Genomic DNA, 20,670 nt, shown 5'->3' with positions numbered 1-20,670 from the left:
TTCAAGTTGCACCAGGGGAGGTTTAGATTGGATATCAGGAAAAATTTCTTCACTGAAAGGGTTGTCAAGCATTGGAAGCAGCTGCCCAGGGAAGTGGTGGAGTCACCATCTCCAGAGGAATGTAAAGATGTGTAGATGTGGCACTTAAGGACATGGTTTAGTGGTGGACTTGGCAGTGCTGGGTTAATGGTTGGACTTGATGATCTTGAAGGTCTTTTCCAACCTAAATGATTCCATGATTCTATGAAATGTGTTTGAAAGAAGTTTGGATCTGTATGCCAGATATCTGTGATAACAAAAATGAAATTCCACTTAATGGCTACTTTTTCCCTAGTTTTGCAGCTCAATTCTGGTTTGCTTCACTCTCTTACCTCACTGAGAGCCCTAACAGAAGCCAACACAGGATGGAGTTTCTGTGAATAATGAAACTGAGACTGTAAGGCGAAAAGAAGATATACATAAAGCTTCTTGATGGTAATCACATAGTATAAGTGATATGTTAAACTCAAGAGACCAATTTTACGCAGTGCCTGTCCTACAAATGCTATTCTGCTATTTGGTGCTGTCTGTTATTGTCAGCTCACATGTTCCTTCACAGCTTTACTTGGGTTTCAAATGAACAATGACACACTGATAAGTTTTCTGGGCCTTTATTTCCCAGTTCCCTGAACTATGGGCTAGTAGCAAAATCACACTGATAAAATCTTCCAGATGCCTTATCTGAGTTTCAGAAATAAATAACTTGTTGGGTTCACTCTTGAACTCTCTCACAGAATAGATCACTAGGGGTCACCAGAAAGAAGCAAAACTTTGTATTTAATCTGGAATGCTTATAAATTTATACAGTGTTTTTCAGCTAATCTTTTAGAGGGGATAATTTAGCTTTCAAAAACCAAGACAAATTATTTTTCTACAGACGACAGGTATTTCCTACTAATGAAAATGTCATTATAGAAGGCCCATGTTAAAAAGAGAAAAAAAGGCTTGTGTGCAATTTCTAGCTCACGTAATTGCATGCTGATACTGAAAAGACACTGTGATTTGAAACTTTACTCCAAGCTAAAATAAGATGCCTGCTCTTATGGTTTAGTAACCTTTGTTAGAATACTGGCTAATATAGCAGTATGAATTTTCATTTTTCAGGTGGGCTTAAACAAAACAGTAATGAATTGATTTTGCTAAAAATTCACTGCAATATCCTTAAGTTTATAATTGTAGAAGGTTACAGTTTTTCAGAATTTGTCCAGCTCTATGTTTGCAAATCTTAGAAAATATATTGCATATCCAAGGATACCTGAAAGGGCAGCCTGCTCAGGGAGCAAGAAAAATATCTTAGTCTACTTTGGGAGAAAAGAACAAAGATAGCATGGGTGGAGTTCAGTGGGGATTTGAGGAAGAATTTGGCTCAGCACTATTTTATTGCTCTTCTATTAGTTTGTAGTGCTGAGCAAAGGCAAAGTTTCCCTGTGAATATTCAGCCAATGGTCAGTCTGGTTTTAACGAAAACTGAGAACAAGTCAAGAAACACCTCATTTACCAAAGTACATATATTTCTGTATTTTTCCAGTGTCTTGATGCCTGTCACAGGAGAGGTCAGTGTCTTGCAGGAACATTTGGATGTAGTGAGAGCAGAGTTCTGCCTGTGCCCAGCAAAGCTGCATAGTTCATACTCCTGCCAGTACACATTCATGCATATTCTTTCGTGATTTGTCTTGTCCTCTTTCAGTCTAGCTTAAACTGACATTGTTTCCCCTTCCTTTCTTGAATGTATATATTTTATAGCTAATGAAAAAGCTCAGGAAATATAACTGTCCCTTGTATTGATTTTGCTTTTATATAGTGCCTTTTCCCCAAATGGATGCCAGAATGCACTCTTAAAAATCAAACTATATAGAACAATAATTTCTACCAGAATGGAAAAACATGGCAGCAGCTTAACAGCGCACTTTAGTGCTAGACAACACTTTAGGAAATGAAGGTGGCTTTAAGGAGAAGGAATAATCTTGTGGCCTTGAAGAAGTTATTAGATATTGGTATGGAGCAAGACCCAGAGCAGCCTTTCTCACCCCCTGCCACCTGCACTGGATGGGGTGGGGAACGCCTCACCAGCCCCTTGCTCAAACCCTCTGATATTAGAGGATGCATGTTCTCAGGTATATCTTAAGGCTGAAATATTATTTAAGCTATGAGGGCTCTTAAGACATCAGATTTCAGTTCATGTAACAAATAGTGCAACAGCCCCCAGCCCTTCATGCAGACTTCACTCAGATATATCCCTGTTTGTCTGTCTGCTGTGTACCTGCTGCCCCCAGCTTCAAGACCCTCACCAGAGCCTTCCAAATTAAGGATTTCTTTGCTTTCAGTAAAATTATGATTTTTGTAAAGCAAAAATTAAGTTCACTTAATCTTGTTTTCTTTATGCAAAATATCCAATTCCCTTCTGCCCTCTTTTTAACATAAAACAATAGGGGATACAGGATACTCCATAGCTTTCTTTTAGCAGAAAAGGGTCTTTGATTAAAAAAAACGGTTGAAAAACAGTGTGTTAGAACATGGCTTCATAAGCACAAATGAACATAAATCATTCCTTTCTGCGTTGTTGGGACTTGCAAACAAGTATCATTACTAATATTGAAATTTACTGCCCGTTTTATTTAGCTTGTTCATTCTTTTAAAAAATATATCCTTGGGTTACAGCTGGGCAGGAATTTTAAATGCTGATTATTTTATATGCTGTTAATGAAAGTTTTCATAGAAATGTGCAAGTTTTGAAAAGACTTCTACTTTTTTGGGGGTACAGGTTTCATCTTAGGAAGGCTCATGCACTTGGGTGTATGGTTTTGACCAAAAAAACATGTATTGATCAACTGATTGATCAGTCTGTCTATCTGTCTAAGTCTGTACTGGAACTGCTTTTTTTTGTTTTGTTTGTTATAAATAGCAAACATACATTACGCCATAGAATGAATGAACCTGCTGTTCATTGCACTTATTTATACCTTTACAGTAGATGAACACATGGGAGACTGACACTGAAGCTCTTATTCCCAGATGTATTTAATTACTAATAGAAAGGGAAACAATTCAAATAAGAGATCTAAAGATATTCTCTGCAGCATAATCGATAGACCGGTTCTGAGGGCACTTGTCTGTGACAGAAGAGATTGATCCGGCTCCACTATCCTAAAACACAACATCTTTTCTGTCAGAAGTGATTAACAAAATATCAGGCTATCAGTTAGCACTTCATTTTTTTCCCAGTTCTGTCTCAGTGGGAAAGTAAATTTTTAATTGTTTTCAATTGTTAAAGCAATCAGACAGAGAAAAGACCTTCCTGTGTGGATCAACAGCAGTTACTCAACCTGAAGTAGGTTATCTTTGGAAAGTCGTATAGTCTATAAACTGTTGTGCAGATAAGTGCAGGGTTCGGCTGTAACAGCCGTGAGCCCCTGACGGAATTCAGAGGCAAAAATCCCACTTAATGGGTGGATTTGTATGGTGTATCTTTTGAAACCATCATAACTTTTCTTGCAGCATTTCTGCATCACTAATTTTAGTGATAATGAAGCAGTGGTGGACAAAATGGTGTTTCCTATGCTTATGTACACATGGGGCCACAGGTGCTACCCTTCCCAGGATTGCAACATTTTAGTTTGTTGTTCAGTTTAGGCCCTTGAAAGCAACATCAGTATTAATATATTTTAGGGCTGTGAAAGGCATGCATTATCCCTGTGTGCTGACCAGCTACAAGGTTTTAAATCTCAGAACCTCACCAAAGGGTCTTTCAGAAAGCCTGTGCTTCACTACCAGGGGAGGATTTCTCAGCAAACCTGATTAAAAGAAGCCAGAATAAAGTTGTCTGCTTCAAGGGTCTTAAAAAAGTAATGTCCAATACCATCACAAAAAACAGATTTTGGGAGACAACTTGTTTTCCAGCTCATCATTGCATATACAAGTACTTTTTAGTGTCTCTGCCACCACCCTGAGTGGTAAAGCTCCTTCCAGCACAGTTTTTTGACCTTGTGAGTACTTCTGTGCCAGGGCCCTTGGGAGCTGCATGGGGTTGGCCAGGCACTGCTCACCAGGTCCCCTTGCGTTCTGTTGGCACTTAATGAGGCTGTCTGGTATTCTCAGAAGGCAATCTCCAAGCTCAGACTTAAGACAGAAGATGAAGTTGTTTTGAAACAGCAGATGAATAATATTGTCAGGAGTGTATTAAATAAGAGAAAGTGTCTACATACCCATGCAAAGAGAATAGGTAATAGCAAACAGAACAAGAAATCACAGAATCATAGGATCATAGAATGGTTTGGGTTGGAAGGAACCTTAAAGCTCATCTAGTTCCAACCCCCTGCCATGGGCAGGGACACCTTCCACTAGCCCAGGTTGCTCAAAGCCCCGTCCAACCTGGCCTTGAGCCCTTCCAGGGAGGGGGCAGCCACAGCTTCTCTGGGCAACCTGTGCCAGTGTCTCACCACCCTCACAGGGAAGAATTTCTTATATCTACCTTCTATATCTATCTTCTATATTCTATATCTATATTATCTTCTATATCTATCTTCTACATTCTATATCTATCTTCTTATATTCTAAATCTACCCTCTTTCAGGATAAAACCATTACCCTCATCCTATCCCTACACTCCCTGATCAAGAGTCCCTCCCCATCTTTCCTGTACCCCCCTTAAGTACTGGAAGGCTGCTATAAGGTCTCCCTGGAGCCTTCTCTTCTCCAGGCTGAACATCCCCAACTCTCTCAGCCTGCCCTCACAGGGGAGGTGCTCCAGCCCCCTGAGCATCTTCGTGGCCTCCTCTGGACCTGCTAGAGTCCTTCATCCTTCTTATGTTGGGGGTCCCAGAGCTGGACACAGCACTGCAGGCAGAGTCTCATGAGAGCAGAGTAGAGGGGGAGAATCACCTCCCTCGACCTGTTGGTCACACTTCTCTTGATGCAGCCCAGGATATGGCTGGATAACAGACATTATGAAGCAACAGGAATAACTGTGGGTGATTTTCATGACTAAGATATCAGTTACTGGAAAACATGAAAAAGGAAGAAGTGAAGAAATGGGAATGGGTAGTAGATTTATGATTTATGTCCAAGCTATTTGTATTGCAAGACAGCAATCATGTCAAGAGGAGCAAATAGTTGTGAAATTCCTCTGGGAGAGGTATAGCTTGTGCTGGGATCATAGTCTGCAACTCACATCCAGCTATCCTGAAGTACATCAGTATCCTTAAGCCTAATGCCCTCACACAAGCACACACTAGGGACAGGAATTAAGTCGATCTTCAGCCCTCCTCATCCAAGCCCGAGTGCTACTACATGGCTGTAGTCTTTGTCTATGATATCTTAAGGATATATCAAACCTTCACTCCTATGAGGTGTATTGCTGTGATCAGGATCACACTGGTGCTGTGCTGGGAGGTACACACTGAGCGGGCAGAAGCAAGTCCTGCCTGCTGCCATTGTGGCAGATGCTGACCCACTGGGCAGGGCAGGTTATGTCCCTGCACAGGTAGCCCCATGCAGGGAGTGGAGGATGAACAAAATTCATCTTTGCTCCAGACTGGGAATGCTTCAAGCTACTCCAGCTTTCCCAGTGTAACTGTTTAGTTATGAGGGATTTCTTTTACAGGATCAATTGAAATAACTAGTCCAGGCAAAGGACTCAAAATTATTTGAATCTGAAGGATTCCTATATTCAACAATTACAAGTGAGACTTTTAAAGGATATTATAGGAGAAAAGAAGCCCAAATACCTCAGGAATGCTATGGGGCATGGGTGGCACTTACAAGACTCTGTTGGAGAAAAAAACAGCTTCTGGGGTGGCTATGGCCTAACTAAGGGATAGCTTTCTTTTACCTTTATTTTTATTCTGTTTTATACACATTCAGAAAATGAAATGTCCACATATTTAGCACTTGAAGAATGAGTTGCAAATACATTGGTGTAGGAAAGAGCCTCGTCTTCATTTTCCTTGTATTTCTTGCAAAAGAGAAACAAGGAATTATTCAGGTTTCACCCTCTTTACGTTTTTGTTGCCAGTTCTAATCTTAACAACTAATAAAAAAACAGAGCAAATGGTTCTGTGAATGTTTATATTTTTTTTTTCTCTAGCCTATTTAAGAAGAGAACAGAGCTGATGATAAGGTAGCCTGAATGAATCAAAGTATCTATGCTGTGTTCCTGAGGGAGGCTGAGTCACAGTCAACTAACTTTATAGTATACCCATAGTTGATTATAAAGTAAATAATTGGAGGAAAGGGACAAAGAAGACTATTAAAAATAATCTCTGAAAGATGTTTGCGAATCTGCCTGTTCTGGTAGCTGGACCAGATCAACAAATAACATATCTGACTAATTCAGTGAGGTCTAATAATGTTAATTCTAAAGAAATTTTTCATTATTAAATTATGAACTACAAAATGTTAGCTTAGCTATTAAATAAACTAGTGACTGAGTTTGACCTCCCTTTGCTCTTCATATAGGTCTGTAGAAGATCAGTGAGATAAAATTCCATTAAAAGTTTGCATGACAGACAAACATCAGCAAAATACAATTTTAAACGGAGATGAGAATCAAGCAGGAACTGACATAAGACAGGCTCCTTTCTGTAAAGGAATGGTCTAGTTCAGATCCCAAGTCATTCTCCACATTTACCATTAAACTCATTATAGACCTATTAATTCAGGAAATTCTGAGAACCCACTTTTCTCTGTATCTTCTTCTAGATTTCTTCCATAGACTTTTACCTTCTGAGATAAATTTAACATAACTTAATCAGCCATTTAAAAAATGAAGAGAAAGTAAGACTGCGAGTCTGGGATGGGAAATGTTATGCCTTTCCTTATTAGCATAAGGAGGATGAAAAGTTGGGGTATCCACCAGTTCATGGAAAGTGCAGGAGCTACTGAGCTGATGAGGAGTTAGCAAGATATTACATGAGAGACCATTTACTGAAACTGTCAACACACAAAACTGTCAAGGGACAGTTGAGTTGTAAAATGCTCCAGCTACCACAGGAGATGCATTACATTATTGTGGTATACAGATAAATTGCTATCCAGCTTGTGGAAGCTGCTTTGTGAACAAAATAGGGGAATAAGATAAACTCATTCTCAATTGATGAATTAATATAAAACCAGCAAAAGGAGCAGAGCAGACTACTACAATCCCTCAACTATATTAGGCGATCAATTTTTTTCCTTTCAATATGTAGAATATTCCCTTGCGGCTCCCTGTGGATGCCATGCAGTGTGAACACAGCAATCAAAGTAATAGACGTCAGAATAATCAAAATAATATGTGTCAGAAAGAAGCAAATGAGTACATACATTCATTAAGTAAATCTCCTAAGAGCTTAACACACAAAACTCTTTCCAGAAAAGCTGTACAAACAATTGCACGCACTAACACATGGTTTTAGTGGTGTTACAAAGTAAGATGAAAAATATTCTTCAAATTAATCCACTTTTTTTCAGATTTCACCATAAATAATCTCTATTTAGGGCAAAACACATAGTGCAGCTGCCACAATGAAATTAATAAAGGTCATAACTGAAGGTAAAAGACACTATTTCAAAGAAAACTCAAAAATCATTAAACAAGCAATATATACTGCCAATCAACTGTTAAAGACAATATCCATTTTTGTAGTGGATTGGGCATCAGCAATGTCCCACACTAAATCTCCATCTGTGAGGTGACAAGAAAGACACTTCATCCAGGAAGAAAGCAGCCAAAAATCAGAACAAACCTACAAAAGTCCAAAGAAACAAATTTGCAGACAAAATCAGACAAACCAGTAGTCTGGCTGCCTTGAGAACTTTCCCCAACAAACTAATCAAAGTGGTAAAGCACAAACCCAGTGAAAAAAAAAACCCCAACCCAAAATGGTATTTCTCATAATATTCTCAGACTTTTGAAGCAGCAAGACCAGGTCACCAAAAAAGTGGAGGAAATATATTGGAATGAAACAGCTATTTTCAAAGCCAGAATTGTTTTATCAGGCTACAGAAGTGGTCTAGGAAGAAGTAGGAACAAACAGAAAAGAATTATGTCTCTAATGAAGTTAGTGCAGGAATGACTTTTCCTTCTTTTCTTCAACTGTATTTGTATAATAATGTAGATATAACATTTTGGAAGTGAATAGATCCTTTACTGATTGAAGTCAAAGGGGATTTGGTGGAAATTTCAAGTATAGGCCATCTGAAATATGTTAAGTAGTCTAAAGCCCAACAACAATACTTTGTGTCCCCTTCAGTTTCTGTGTGTAGCCATTTGACCTCAGAGTTTACAAGGAAGATGGAGAAAGGTTCAGCATTTTTATTACACTCCTATTTACTATATTTGCTTTCACTTCATTTATAGTTGTGCTGCAGTTAATGGGGCTGGGTTGTGACTCACAAGGCCTCAGTACAGATCTCAGCTCCACCAAAAGGATTTTCTGCATGACCTTGAGCCACTTCACGTCTCCATCCCATCTGTAAAATAGAATGATGATGCTTCCTCTCTGCAGCAATTTATCTTGTCAATTTAGGAACAAATACTGATCTGTCTTGACTACTTGCAGCTCCTATCGATTGCTAAGGAAGTTAGATGTATACAATACTTCTTCGGATTTGTCATTTGGAGACAAAATAACTTTGAGGAACTGGACCATTAAAACAAGCATTTTGGCCATGAATGTCGTATACTGTTATGAACAGCATCTAATAAAATGATCCTCAATTTTAGTACAGCACAGAGTAATAAATAGCTGTTAAAGAGTTTAAACAGTGTACGCATTTGTCAGGTCAATGGGAAATAGGCAAATCCTTGAGATGTAGTAGAAAGGCAGCCTTCTCACACCAAACATATTTTGTAAGCCTGTGTAACTTCGATATTTTGCAGGGAAATAATTTGTAGCTCACACATTTGCCTTTTAATCTTCTAATGAAAATTAATGATTGTTTTCAGATTCCTAAAATCCAGCAGTGACATACTGATACTACTCAGGAGATTCACAAACACATTCACTATAAGGTGAAAAGGTTCCCTTACCCCCAGACTGCAACAGCCACCTAATTTTGCCTTTCTTACGAAAGAACTATTCCTGCAGTAAGCATAACCCTGTTGTCTTTCAGATAAAAAGCAGCGGAACAAAAAAGTTATCAGCAAACAGAAATCATTGTACAACCCTTTCTACTAGCTTCACTTTGACAACACATATTCAGATAAAATCAAATTTCACTCTTAGTTCAAACAATATGAACTGGCTTAATCCCAGACCATGAGGCCAATGGGGTTACTTGATGTTGACAGTTACTTGATGCTGACAAAAACTTAAATAAGTGGGAAATAAAATATTAACCGGTAAACAGCTTTTGATAATTAAAAATAATATCGGGAGAGAAACATGCTGTAAATGTTGTTCCTCTCCATTTGGGAGTTGTTACTGCTTATTTGCCGTGGCCAGGGAGTCTTGGTTTTGCTTCCATAGGAAAGCATTCAGCAGGGTATTTTTTGTTTGCACAGTGCTATAAATGTCTGTTGTGCTTTCCACAGCACAGAACAATTCCAGTGTAATTTCAAAAATCACCAAAACCACTCATGGCCCAAGAGCTTGATCCCTGCAAGCTATTTCCAGGCCAGATACCCTGGGGCTTCCCTGGGGGTGTCTGCACCCCTCCTGTGCTCCGGGACCCAGAGGGTGGCAAGAGCTATGGGGCTCTGGGGGGTTGCTGGGGTCCCGGGTGATGTGTTTGAAACCTGACCAAGGGATGGAACGGTTTGTCATCTGCGGTAGATACATGAAGCAGGTGGGAAAGGTCCTGAATAGTTTGAATTATCCCTTTTGAAATACTCATGGGGAAATGTTCTCTCATCTCCAGAAGATTTTTGCTTAAAGCATGGAAAGTCCATGGCACTCAGGTTTTACAGCAGAAGCTCACAGTGAGATCATGGGTTGCTTGTGGGCAGCACACAAGGCAGATTACATACTCTGATTTTCATTTCATTCTTCTAGTGAAAGCTAGATCAGGGTTGATAAAAATGGAAGACATACTGAGTAATTTTTGCTAGACTATTCTCATTTACTTTCTTAAATCAAATTAGACCATTTGGCTCATTTGAGAATAAACCATCTTTTCCTGCTGGCTGTAGGCACCTAGCCTTCCCCTGACACCATCCTTCCTCTTTTCTTTCTTCACCTCAGGATATGCTCGAACTTTTTCTTATGTGTTTCAGAGTTGAGGAAAATCCACTTGCAAACAATTAATTGTATCTGATTTTACTATATAAGTAACACCTTGCAGTGAAGCTCCAGTGGATTTCATGAGCTTTGAGGGAGGCTGGTGCCTTTGCAGGCAGCTCATATCCAAATTATAAACTTTTTCAATTATACATTATGAAAAGGCTCCAGAGGGGATGGGGAGCAATTCCATCTCGATGGTGATGTTACAAGCAACCACCTATTTTAAGATAAATACTTTTGTCTAAAATACCTCTGTAAAAAAATCTATTGTCTTTTTCTTTTGATTGACTTATTTACAGAATTTCATCTGAGCAGTCTGACAAGCTCTGTGTTGTGTCAGCCCTCCCACCATCTATGATTCACTGAGTTGCTTTTGTCCCTGATGCTTTACTTAATCTTCTACCAGAAAGCAGCTACAGACGTTATTGGTAACCCTTTCATGTTTCTCAGTCACAGGAAATGATGTAAAAACCCCAAATAATGAGAATATACTCAGTCACTGGGAGCTTCGTTCCCTAAAATAAGACTGCAGAAGTTGATAAAGTTATTCCTTGGTCCTTAAAGGACTTTTTCATCTTCTCCTTAACAAGGCATCTGCAAAAAGCTGTTTGGTCAGACGTTCCTTATTCACAGTTAAATTCTTATGGGATTAGTAGGTTTGTTAGAGTACAAAAGTAAACAGCATATGGCTCTGTTAATATCCTTATAATGCCACAGCACAATCTGTCAGAATGTAAACTTTTTTCAGCAGTTTCATTTACTTCAAGTTCACATTATGAAAAAACCCACAAAAAAATCCTTATGAATCCTTCCGTATCACCTAAGAGACAGCAAGCTATTTCCTAATTCTTGTTTTGTGTTCCCAGTTTAATAAGTATGTCTATACATATTACCTTCAGTAACAAAAATACAGTGGCAAATACAGTTACTTAGTTACTAGGAGTTAAAAAGTCATTTCCCCTTGATGAAAAGCTTGTTCTATTAGATAAGTAGCTGCTACACTCCATAAAACTGGCAACCCTTCAAAAGTTTTCAGAAATTAAAGGCATTGTTTGAAGATAAAGGAGATAAAGTCATTTGCCTTGTGTTTAGTCCTGCAAACCTTTCTGGGTGATCCTTTGATATTCAAATGAAGAGTGCTTTAAATTGTTTTATCTTCACCGAGCTAATGAGTGCTGGCTGACAATCAGTTTTAAGACTAGTTGAAACTCTACTGGAATTAAATTTTGTAAAATATTGCAAAGTATTTCCATTAAGGGGGAAGTGCCCCCACAGTTTGCCAAAGCTGTATCCATAATCACTCACAGCACTACACTCTGGTCCTACCACTTTTCTCAATATTTTTATTAACTCTGTTTTTACTAGTTGAATAATGTCTAATGTGATTTTCAGTGCATTCCTGCAGTAGATTAATAAAGCTGTATAAACAAGCTACATATGTAAAAACTATGTCCTCTTCGAACTCTATGCTAGAGTGAAACAAGCCTTACATTTAATGTGTACAGTAGTAGAAAAATTACTTATGAACTTTTTATTGCCAGAGACTGTATAGCTGTGTATTATTATATGTGTAAGTAACTAACCTATAATGTTGCTCTGATATATGGTGTATATACTTCTTTCCTTAGAGGAATAGATTCTTATTTTAAAGCTTTTTCTTCTTTTATGGTTCATTTTGTATATTCCATTTATGGGAAAACATTATGAATATTCTTTAAATCACTTTTTTTCTAGTAGGGAATAAGAATCTTCACAGGATTGTAATTTGTTTATTTAAAAAAAAAAGAAAAAAAGGAAAGTGAAAGTGCTCTAATGGACAATAAACATTGTGTGCTGTAAGCAAGCTTTGTTATCACTGTGACCTTCTTCATTACCTTATAAGTTGTTTATTTTAACTTTACTTCCATTCTATTTTGGAGACTCTTTCTAATAATAGCCCTGTATCACTCTAACCCACATTCAAAAGTAAATGTAAGCAAGATTAACTCAGTTTAAAATACACATGAACTCTATCCCCCAAATGACTATCAAATAATTAAAAAGTACAAAATCCTTACCTAATGGAGCTGACTCAGTGCTAATGGCCAACAAGGGAATCCAACAGAGGTAGGCAACAAGTTGGAGATGCTGATGGAAAGGAAAGGGCTGCTGCATATTGTCCAAGATAGATTTTATCCATGCATCTGCAGTTGCTTAGAAGTTAACTTTTGAAGTACTAAACTTTGCAGGAAAAGCCATCAGCCTGCCTGCCTGTTTCAATTTTTTTTTTTTTTCTTTCATTCTTTTCAATCCACTCTATTGGAGAGGGCTTAATGTGTCATTAATCCCAGAATTTCCAAGAGGGAAGCCCTCCAGCTATACACAAACCACACTCACCCACCCACACAAACAGATCAGCGGAGGAGTGCATGTGTCCCTGCAGCTGCTCTGGCTGCAGCTGCTCTGATTTACACACCCCGTAACACACCCGCACACACGCGGAGGGTGAGAACAGTGTGTACCCTCCGTGTCGGTGGCAGGAGGTGATCCTCAAGAAATTAGGGTTGTAAACCAAACATGCCTGCTCCTGAGGAGTTTAAAGCAGACAACACTAACTTCAGATTATGGCAGTCATATCTGACATGGTGTTTATATGAGAGGGATTTAAAAAATGGTAAAATAGAAGCTCGCAAATAGTTTCTCGCTTCAGATTTCTGGAGGTTACATTTATGCAAAACTGTTACAGAAGCAGCCTGTGCAGCTCAAGCAGCAGTCCTGAAGGCTTGTATCTTGGGTCACTGTATCACTGGCTGGTATTTTAGAGAATAGTCCTTTGCTACTGAAATAAAGTGAGGCAGCGTTTGCTCTGCCAACCCGTCGTGAAAAATGAGATGTACGTTTCAGAAGGTCGGCTCACCAGCAATAATAACAGAAATAGGAAACAGAAGCAAACGGCAGTGAAAGAATTCAAGCGCTCGTGTTGCTCAATCACATTTTTGTAAAGTTTTGTCTCACTGGAAAGAGCCCTGTTGCTACCCTGTTGCACGAAGCCCTGAGTCCTTCATGCTACTTCTAGTCGGTGTGAGCAATGTTGATTGTATGACAATGCATACTGCCAGCTTAATGTTCAATATGAAAAATGTGCTATCAAATCGCATGCTGTACTCTTTTATGGCATTTTATTTAGAAAATATTGTATGCCCACCCACTGATCATTGTTTTCCATACCTGACAGCACTTTTCTTTGACTTGTCAAGTTTGATTATTTTGTGTCTGCTTCCTTAAGTAAGAGTATTGTAAATTATCTGATAACAGAGTAATACACAAGTCTGTAAACATTCCACACAAATCACTGTGAGGAGCATTTAGTATAAAAGCATAAACAAAGCCATTAAAAATATTTTGCATTACAGCCAAGGAGTTTCAAATGTTGTTCATTTGGTTTAACTACATCCCTTGAGTAGTTTTAGCTCTGGATTCCTTGAGGAAATTATAGGTTATTTAAGAAGAAACTTCTAAAACTTTATTCTTAATTTTGATTTTGGATTTCGATCTTGCAAAATCGCTGCTTTTAATAATCTTACTGGATTAGCTATCTCATAGGCCTGGCTTGTAGCCCTTTGTGAGTCCATTGATTTTATAGATGTTTAGATTATATACCTAGATTATATACCAAGCTCAGTATTTCTGTTTTGGGTTGGTTTGTTTTATTTTTTCCCCCGTAAGAGATCCCCATCCATTCCTTGAGTACAAGTGTATGATGAATGACAAAATTCCAGTTTATTTTAAAGAGGACACAATGTCTACTTCTATATGGCTTTCTCAGTTAATGCTTGAATTTATTTCTGGCAGTTTCTACACACTGATAGGGGCCCAGTCTTCCTTGACACTAAGTTTTGGCCTAAAAGGCATAGCTCTAATGTTTAACTTTAACATGAAGAAGACTGAAATCTGTTGTGGGTTGAGATTTATCCTTGCCAAAATATTGGCAACCAAAACCAATTTATAGCAAAGCAAGAGAGCTTTCCACAAACAATCTAGCCTTTGTTGGTTTTTGGATACTGAAAGCAAAGGTAACCAGGCAAAAAAAATGTAAGTGGAAGGTATTCAGGGCAACAGGAGAAAAGGGACAGTTTTGTAGACTTTCTTATCCCCTTACCTGTTGTGTCCCAAAGCAGGTTTTAATCAGGGGGACCCTTTGAAGGTGATTACTCCTGATAAAGATGAAATCAACCTTCCCATTGTCTCACCCAAGGAGTTTTCCTGGCTTCCTTTATTTCAGGAGGAAAGACAGCTCCAGGTCAGACAATGAGGTGCAAACATTTCTCCATTTCTATTTTTCTCCCAGCCCAAGACAACGTCTTACAGAATTCAGAAAAATAGCAAACACCCTCTCCCCTCCCCTGCCAAACTTTAATCTAAAAAATCATGGGAAACAAAACCCATGGAGAACCTGCAGAAAAATATTGGAAAATAGTCTCACTGCTTCCACACCATTAACCTCGGTAAGAAGAAAACCTGAAACTCCCCAGAAAGTTGGTGTAGTTGAGTCTGGGTAGTGAACACTTGAAACAATTAGCTTCACTGTCTGTACAAAAAGTCAACACAACACTGAAGGCCTGACACCAGTCCATCTTGTAATAATTGATTTTCAATGGTAGGGATGGATACGGGAATTTAAAACAAGCCAAAAGTCACAGCTGGAAGCTGGCAGCAGCATTTCAGACTTGGCCAAAAATTGTTTGATGGATACGCATGTTAGGGATTCAGATCTCTTCAGTTTATAAAAAAGAGACAGTGTTTGTCTGCAATGTCCCACTCGGTGCTGTAATGCTGGGGATGGGCTGGAGGACCTGTGCTGCCTTGGGGCAGCCCAGGGGGAGGTAAGCAGAGGTAGGAGGAAGGCTGTGGGAAGAGTATTAAGAACAACAGTCTTTGCTTTTTTCATCAGATGCAGAACCAAACCTCAGGATGGGACTGAATGATAACATAATGATAAAAATGCAAATACCTTGAAGGCCTCCAGAGAGGTGACTTTGTGACACTTTATTACAAGTATCAAATAGTAAACAAAAAGGACATTGAATTACTCGAGTGTGTCCAGAGAAGGGCAACAAAGCTGGTGAAGGGTCTGGAGCACATGTCGTATGAGGAGTGGCTGAGGGAACTGGGGGTGTTTAGTCTGGAGAAGAGGAGGCTGAGAGGAGACCTCATCGCCCTCTACAGCTACCTGAAAGGAGGTTGCAGAGAGCTGGGGATGAGTCTCTTTAATCAAGTAATAAGCAATAGGCCAAGAGGGAATGGCCTCAAGTTGCGCCAGGGAAGGTTTAGACTGGATATTAGGAAGCATTTCTTTACAGAACGGGTTGTTAGGTGTTGGAATGGGCTGCCCAGGGAGGTGGTGGAGTCCCCATTCCTGGAGGGGTTTAAGAGTAAGAGTAGACATAGCACTGAGGGATATGGTGTAGTTGGGAACTGTTAATGTTGGGTTGATGGTTGGTCTAGATGATCTTCAAGGGCCTTTCCAACCTAGATGATTCCGTGATTCTGTGAAATGCTCAGGCTCCCAAGTCAGTGTAGGAGGTCTGAGTTGTACGCAGAAGTCCTGGGATATAGTGAAGTTTTGAGGGATGAATCCCATCACTCAGGTATCTTCTGAAGGTCATGTGGAAGAGTTCATCTTCCTGGGTTCCCCCATGTCCTGGTTTGGGCCAGGACAGAGTTAACTTTCCATGGGCTGAGAGGGAGCACGGCGGAGGGGCTGGGTCCTCATCGGTCATTGGACCATCCAATGTCACGTGACCTCAGAGCGCCGCGTATAGGCGGGCACGTGCGTTCTGACGGACCTTGGTGGTTTCGGTTTCGGTTTCGGATCGGCGAGGCGGGCTGGGGACGAGATCGGTACCGGTCGCCGTTCGGTGAGCCACTGCTGCATTTTACCTGTTTTGGACTACTATCATTATTGTTGTTTTTTTGCTTACTAAATATTTGTTATTTAGCAATTTTTTTTTTTTTTTTTTTTTTTTTTTCCTGTCCCTCCCCTATTTCACGGGGAGGGGGGAGTAAACAACTGGCCACGTGGCAGTTTGCTACCGGCTGAGTTCAAACCACAGCACCCCAGCAAGGAGAAGGGCATACCATGTTCCTCTTCTCAAAAACTGAGTGTGGCTAGCACTTTCCTTCTGCATTTGAGCCAGCAGGAAGTTTTACAATGCTTTTAAGCTCTGACATGCTCATTAAAAACTGTTCTAAAAACGACAGTCCAGGTTTACTTCCTTCTGCTTCCTATGAGGAATACCCTTACTATGAGGCTGTCCCCTGGGGTGGCTTTCTAGGCAGAGAAGAGATTTGTTATTCATGGGTGACATAGAGAGCATGACCCTGCTTGTACACACACTTTCCTAGTAGGACAGAGTCCTTCAAAGGGAAAAGATGTCTTCACTAAGTAGTATAAATTTTTTTACAAGTCTGAATTTACACATTTACATGTGCCAAAAACCCCCTCTGTGCATTTTTGTTTGCTTGTTTTATCCAATCAAAAATACCTGTCCAGTGACAGGGAATAAACTCACTGTGCTCCCAGGGCAATACCTTCTCTGTTGATACAGGCTAGCTGCTGCCACTGACTCTTGTAATCCTTTCTGCAGCTTCCAAGCAGGGTAGAAAGGTTGGCAAAATGGATTGTAACTGAGTCCCAGCAGTCTCCAGCAAGTGCCCCCCACAAAGGGTTTTCCTGAAAGGGATGAGAAGGGGGTCAGGCATGGGATTCTCTCTGCTGTTGGCTCCTATTTCTTTTAGTCATCTCTGACCGTGTATTTTAGAGAAATGCCAAGCACACTTATTATAACCAAAGTACAGTATTCACGGGCCTCATTAGCCCAAATAACTGCACATTATCTCACCTGTCTTATTTCAAGACTGCACAGGTGAGTGATATTAAATGGTAAGAACTTCATCTAAGCTTATGCATAGTTTGGGAAAATAAACAGTGGTCACATAGTGATTAGAGCTTGTGTTTTCCTTTGCTTTGTGTTCTAATGTATAGAACACAGCATTTCCAGTTCTTCAGAAAATATTAAAAGGAGTACATGTAATTTACAGGACCAAGCTCTTAAATTAAGTGAGGACTAGTTGTGATTTTTAGGGTAATAATTCACTATACAAAAGCATATTTCCCCTCCCCCTTTGCACAGCTCCGGGAGTATGGTGAGTGATTTGTACGTTCAATCATTTGGTATGTTTATCTTTCAGTTTCGAATTCCCTGTGGAAGAGCTCTAATGGCTTTCAGTGCATCACTTCTCATTAGCCAGTGGGCCAAACTGTGGGAGTTCAGACTCTAAAGCAGAGATAAAGCGAAGAAACCTATTCATTATCTCCAAGTTTTTTAAGGGTATACAGAGCACGAGCGCTTGGGCTCTGAGAAAACCTAAGTGAACCTATTAAAGGAATTAAATCAGTTCCTTGTAACTACACTGTCCCTTGACGTGGATGTGATCCCTGACCTGATGTGGTGCACCCACAGCTCTGGGCGTGCAGGGGGATGAACCTCTGTTTTGCTCTCTTCACTGGTTTGCCATGTGTGTTGCCCCAGCCATCTGAACCTTAGCTGGGTGCAGCATGCCCTTATTAAATTTGCAGCATGTTCCATCAGTGCCCTCTCGAATGGACACCTCTGCCAGGGCAGGTGAGCTATATGTGAGCTGAGCACCTTGTGAACTTGTGTGTGCTAGGGCACAGTCATGACTGAGGTATGCATTCTTCATACGAGTCCCTTACTTTACTGGAAAACACCAAACTGTTGCAGAGATGTCAATTTAAACCACATCTGCAATTCACCTCTGCTCCAGAGTGCCCTAAGACATATCCAAGAGCATGGTGCTTGTTGCTCAGCAGCTAAAACTAAAAATGACTTTTCTGTGTGAAGACATTAGCAATTAGCAAATACTAAGAAAAAGAGAATGCCCATGTCCAAACTGTGTATATTGGAACTGGCTGGGGATTTCTCATAAGAATCCATTTTCAGAAAAGTATATGATTTCCACAAAATCAGTAGGAAGGAGATAAATTTTTTAGAAATCTTTTTTGTTCCTAGATCAGCTCAGTATTTCTCTTATTTTTCGTAAGCTGCTCTGGTGCCTGAATTGGTCATGGTCCTGTCTTCCACAAGGAGCTGCTTCAGCTTCTGCAAATATCATTTATTGTGCAACTTAGGTGAAATGAATCACTTGATTAAAAGAAAAACTGCATTTTGATTGTTCTTTTGCAAAATTAGTAAGTATGGAAGTATCACAATATTCACGTGGAGTGGAAATTCTCAAAACACTTTTACGTTGTTGGATTAGTCCAATAACACAGAATATAGTAGGGAAAAGGAACTGGACTTTTTCTGAAAAACTTCTTTGCATGTTGTCCTTAAGCGTTCACTTATCTTGAGAAAGAAAGTGTAAGAAAAATGGCTACTCATAGCCTTGATTATGGACAGATAATATCAATACAAATATCACTATTACTAGGAAAATTGCAGAATGAATTTTCTCGCTGAATCAGCTTTCCATTTAGGAAACAGTTTCCTTTGAAATGACAGCAGAAAGGCATTTCACAGGAGTTTTTCATCAGTATTAGCAGCAGAAAGAAAGGCAAGAAGTGAAAAGGTGTTGCTCCTACCTCGAACCATTTCATTCAGCCTTTTTCTGAAACTTTTCTTTTTGAAGAAATCAAAACCATAAAGGGCAACCAGTGCAGTGCCAATCCCCCCCTGATCTTCCAGCCAGGAGTAATAATGAGAATCAGAAGAGAACCACCAGGTTTAATAAAAAAAAGTGGGAATTTGGCTTGGGTTAAAACCAGCATACAACCAGCCATTAAAACTGACTATCCATATATCTGTCATCTCTTCTTTCATCCTCCTTTTCCATCTTGGCCATTACAATTTGATCTTGTAAGAGAGTCTATGTAAGCAGATGTTGTGTTCAAAGAAAGCTCGATTACTGCAAGTGGCCTTGGCAGGGCTCCTCTTGAGCAGACCTGATGGTTGCTTTTACTTCTTCAACACAGATGTTGCCTCTTCAAGGCTTTTAGACTGCTGAACGAGCAAGAGATGCTGGGAGTAAAAAACCCCACATCATAGCTATACCAAAAATACAATATAAATTGTATCAAAACATAAAATATGGCTAACTAGTGGACAAATGAAAATAGAAGCAGAGAAATGCGAGTATTACAGCATAGATCAGTCCCCCAGTTTGATTCAATTGCCTTTCTACATTCATTCAAGAAAGAAAACGATTGTAAATATTATTTCTTTTCAGAGATGACCGGTTAATCTAAGAATTAATGGGGATATTCATCACTATCAGATTAACTCTAAAGTTTAACTTTAAGAGACAGGCATCCCAGCAGATTTAGTAAGGACTCCATAGGATGCTCCCCATAGTGTATAGTTTTAGGGTGTCTCAGAAATTCTCCAGAGAAACATCACTGCAGAAGAAATCAAGGCATATTAGCCTACTTTTAAAATTCTCCCTCTTCTTCCTGCCACCAGTATCATACACAAATGGGAAATGAGTTTTAACAATTTTGTTAAAACATTTGCAATGGAACAAATAAGAATTTTATTTCAAGCTCCCAGTAACATATGTTTCACTCTATAACCTTATCACAAAGTAGGTTGCTTTGGAAAAGACAGAGATTTATTCTGAAACATTTTTCTTTCATCTCTTTATAGTTCTGTTGATGATTTTAAATGTTTGTGCTATTGGTACTTACATACAGTAAATGATAAATGATATATTACAACAACTCCATGAAGCTGAATTGCTTTTTTTAGTGAATTTAGTGAATTTACTGCCTTGAAAGGTAACAGATTGATAGTACTAGTGAATTAAATCCTCTCTTTATCCGCAGAACAAGTATAATATGAGCATTGCAAATATTTTCCAGACCTATAAATCAGACATAGCACCTCAACTATCATCCACAGGGAACTCTGCTCCCTCCTTTTCTCTTTTGCTTTTTTCTAAAACTTCTTCCTCCAGGGATTTTACAGAATACATCAATTTCAAGAAAAAAGGGCAGTGGTACATCTCATGAGCTTCTCTTTTCTGGATTAAACAATAATTATAAAATTTTTATATTAGAAAAGATATGTGGGGAATATCATGTGTTGGTGGTTAGTGTTGCCTTGGAAGGTGGAACAGGAGCTGCTGAAATACAAGTCATAAACATGGTACTTCGGCCATGGATGGGAGACTCTCCTTCACCTCTTACAGAAACTGTTTTTTCAAAATCTCAACTTTTTTACTGCTAATATGGTCATAAACCTCTAAGTGGCCACAGGCTTTAGCCCACCTTGAAAATAACTGAAACTAGAGAAATGTTGGAAATACAGGGCTGGATTCTCTCAGATATATTTACTTCATTGCTCTCAGTGGAGTTAATCTGATTTATACACAT

General features: G+C 39.3%; 1 protein-coding gene across 1 annotated transcript in view; it reads right to left on the bottom strand.

Moving 5' to 3' along the window:
* LOC141925065 (von Willebrand factor D and EGF domain-containing protein-like) overlaps nucleotides 1-12,695 on the bottom strand; it is a 188,201-nt gene extending 175,506 nt beyond the window's left edge. Inside the window, exon 1 of the mRNA XM_074828546.1 lies at nucleotides 12,296-12,695. Within this exon, the coding sequence (XP_074684647.1) occupies nucleotides 12,296-12,392 (97 nt within the window). The 5' untranslated portion in view covers nucleotides 12,393-12,695. The remainder of the gene's footprint in view (nucleotides 1-12,295) is intronic.
* Between the last annotated feature and the right edge of the window lie 7,975 nt (nucleotides 12,696-20,670).

This window comes from Strix aluco, chromosome 6 (genome assembly GCF_031877795.1).
Source record: "Strix aluco isolate bStrAlu1 chromosome 6, bStrAlu1.hap1, whole genome shotgun sequence".
Lineage (NCBI taxonomy): Eukaryota > Metazoa > Chordata > Aves > Strigiformes > Strigidae > Strix > Strix aluco.
This window is presented reverse-complemented; position numbering and strand designations above follow the sequence as displayed.